This window comes from Amia ocellicauda, chromosome 20 (genome assembly GCF_036373705.1).
Source record: "Amia ocellicauda isolate fAmiCal2 chromosome 20, fAmiCal2.hap1, whole genome shotgun sequence".
Lineage (NCBI taxonomy): Eukaryota > Metazoa > Chordata > Actinopteri > Amiiformes > Amiidae > Amia > Amia ocellicauda.
The window spans coordinates 19,131,239-19,134,495 of NC_089869.1; the positions used below are offsets into that span (position 1 = coordinate 19,131,239).

At 43.1% G+C, this 3,257-nt stretch overlaps 1 protein-coding gene across 1 annotated transcript; it reads right to left on the reverse strand.

Annotated features, from left to right (window-relative positions):
- Positions 1 to 447: 447 nt before the first annotated feature.
- Positions 448 to 3,257, reverse strand: LOC136715723 (D(1C) dopamine receptor). Its single transcript, XM_066693094.1, has one exon. It carries the CDS (start codon positions 2,945 to 2,947, stop codon positions 1,604 to 1,606), a length of 1,344 nt encoding a protein of 447 aa, XP_066549191.1. The 5' UTR covers positions 2,948 to 3,257; the 3' UTR covers positions 448 to 1,603.

The following is a 3,257-nucleotide window of genomic DNA, read 5'->3' on the forward strand; positions in this document are numbered from 1 at the left end:
GGTATTAACCAGCACATTGTATTATGTGAAGATCTACAGACGGTGAACTCTCATGACCTCCTTATATTTCGATGAAGTCCAGCCACATCATTATCAGCGTTCCAGCAGTGTTAATTGCATCTGCCTCACAGTGTACTTGCACCTGCGCTCAGAGGGGAGAAAGGTGGGGGGTTATTTTGCTTGTTACTCTCAAAATAACAAATAGTGCGTGGATTAATTGACTTGAAAGATTACAAACTGTATCTCTATAAGCCATTTCTTCTTTAATTTTGTTGATTTCACCACCATGGGTAAACTTGAGCTGTTTCCAAAGCCATGCATTTAAAAGAATGAGAAACATGAGATAACAAGGTGTTGTCAAAGCTTTTATTATTTATGCTGTTGTTGTTTTATGCAAAATATGGTGGTTTTGTTTTCCTAAAATAACCTTCATAAATCACTCCCAGCCAAAAAAAAAAAACATAAAAATGTAGATAAATATAAAATAAAATGCCAAAATACTTCAAAATAAAGACAAAAACCTAAATATGCAATATGTTTATTTATCATAATAAATAAAGTTAACTGAAGTGAATATACTCAATTGAATTGAGCGTAATCGCAACACATAAAACATCACCTGTTTGTTCAAGGTGTAAACTATGTCATTTATTATAAAATTGCAAATGTTTCTAGATATAGGATATACATTGAATACAAACATCAATGCACACCTTGAATTTGATAAATACCATATATTGATTTATAGCCATTCCTACAAATACATCAATTGATTGGCTAGTAAACATTTTCTGCCTACATTCACAGCTTGATGAAATACTCAAATTCAAATCACATTGAATTAAGATACAGTACTTTCTTGAAATACAATTATATTTTCCACATACTATTTAATTTGATTTTAAACTGTATTATCTGAGTGGGAACATGTCTGACTGTTACCATTAGTAATATAGGTGCGTGTGTTAGATGTATTTTCATCTTTGAGTGCTAAATGTTGACTGTATTTTCAAGTCTTTTAATATAAACCAACATATCAATTATCACTTAATATGGGCTAGGCTATGCAATTAGTCAATTTCTTAAAGACGTTTTTTCTGAATACAAATCCATGAGGTGATGTTTTATTAAAAGTGAAATGCGGTACCTTTCTGAAAAGTCGCAAAAAAAAAGAGCACATAAAAATGAATTGCTTTTGAGTCGGGCATCGGGAATTATGTTCATTACAAGATTATAAATGAGTAGCCTATGATTAATTAATAATTGAATAAGCACAAACAGCTACATTTTGTGGATGAAATGGTTATTGGAAAAAAAAATGGGTGGATGGATTAGTTAATGCAATTTAAGATATTTGAACAATGTGATTATAAGTGATAAAATGACGTAATGTAGACATTTTAGATCACAGTCACGGATTTTGTAGCCTCTCCATGTAAGCCCACTGTAAAGAAAGAACTGAGAATTGTTGGAAGTCTGTTTCACACCTATAGGCCTAAAATGAATGGCCAAACCAGTGCTGTAAGAAAAGTTTAATTGATTAATTGATTGATTGGTTTGTTTGCTTATGCTTATATCGGACCATACTTGTAGCAGTAGTTTATTAGTCCCGGATTTGACCAGGAATAGCTTCACATTCATTGGGTCCAGTTGAAGTAAACGGTGTTATGGTATCAAGTGAGATTTCAGCTTCACATTCAAACTGCACCACAGCAGGTAAGAGCAGGTTCTTGTGGCTGTGGGACGTGTTTGACAGCACAGAAACCTTGTCAAACGGCAGGTCCATGTCTCCCCCCGCACCGACGGCGTGCGGGAGCGGCGCTGCGGTGAAGGCGATGGGGGCGTCTTTCTGGAAGGTGGTGTCGTGGTGGTAGGAGACCAGCTCGTTGCTGAAATTCACCGCTTCCACCGTGGTGCTGGAGCAAAACCTGTTGCACCCCAGTATGGTGGAGAAGGCTTTCCTGAAATCCGCGTTGAAGGCATAAATCACGGGGTTCAGAGACGAGTTGGCCCATCCAAACCACACGAAGATGTTGAAGGTGGTTTCGCTGACGCACGGAGGCTCGCCAAGTTCGTTCAAGTTGGCCGTGCAGAAGGGCACCATGCAGTTCAGCACGAAGAAGGGCAGCCAGCAAAACACAAACACCCCCATTATGATCGAAAGCGTCTTCAACACCTTGGTTTCCTTCTTAAATGATGTCTTCAGGGAGTTTTCGTGGGGGCAGTCGCTGGGGTGATGTTGGCAGTGCTGTGCGTGCTCCACAGCCCTCTCCAAGGACGAGATCCTTCGTATTTGGGTTTGGGCGATGCGGTAAATCCGGGTGTAGGTGCCAATCATGATGGCAACTGGGATATAAAAACTGATCAGAGAAGACGATATCGCGTACGTCCTGTTCAAACTCGCGTCGCAGTTCTCAGTCTGGTTGCTGGCATTGACGGGCGCATCTTTGTGCCAGTTCAGCTGCACGGGTATGAATGAAATCAGGATGGATAGGGTCCATGCCACTCCGATCATGATAAAAGCCACCCGCTGGGTCATCTTGCGTTCATATCTGAAGGGGCTTGCGATGGCCCAGTATCTATCCACGCTGATAATGCACAGGTTCAGGATGGACGCGGTGGAGCACATGATGTCAAAAGCAATCCAGGTGTCGCAGAAGCTGCCGAAGAGCCAGTACCCAGCGACCTCGGTGATGGCTTTCCAGGGCATGACCAGCACCGCCACGAAGAGGTCCGACACGGCCAGGGAGATGACGAAAAAGTTGGTGACTTTGGAGCGCAGGTGCCTGAATTTGATGACCGCCGCGCACACCAGCGTGTTGCCCAGCAGGGTGGACACGATGAGCAGAGCCAGCAGGCAGCCGGTCAGCGCCCGCACACTGACGCCCGCCAGCTCCGCGTCTGCGCCGCCGGACAGCACCTGCGTCTCGTTGGTCAGGTTTTCCATGGGGAGCCGCTGTGGGCTGGGCGCTATATAATCCTCACAGGCGGCGTGCAGTCTCCCCCTGCAAACGGCCCGTCTCTGTCTGCCCCGTCACATCCATAACGCGCTCTTCAAGTGTAGGCTAGGTCAGTAACTCCTCAATAGTTTCCAATTCGGTGTTTTTTGAAATTGCATTGCAACCCTGATTTTATAGCAAGGCACTTTACTTCCTTTGATACATTTTCAAGCAATGCAATGCAATAGCCTTGATTTTTGCGCTCGGGTTGCGTTTCATGTTGGATCTGTTTGGATCCTCTACCTGCACTGGTCTGGA

Bases quoted from the DNA above. Each gene is read 5' to 3' on its own strand.
- LOC136715723 (XM_066693094.1), bottom strand. From the start codon at position 2,947: ATGGAAAACCTGACCAACGAGACGCAGGTGCTGTCCGGCGGCGCAGAC.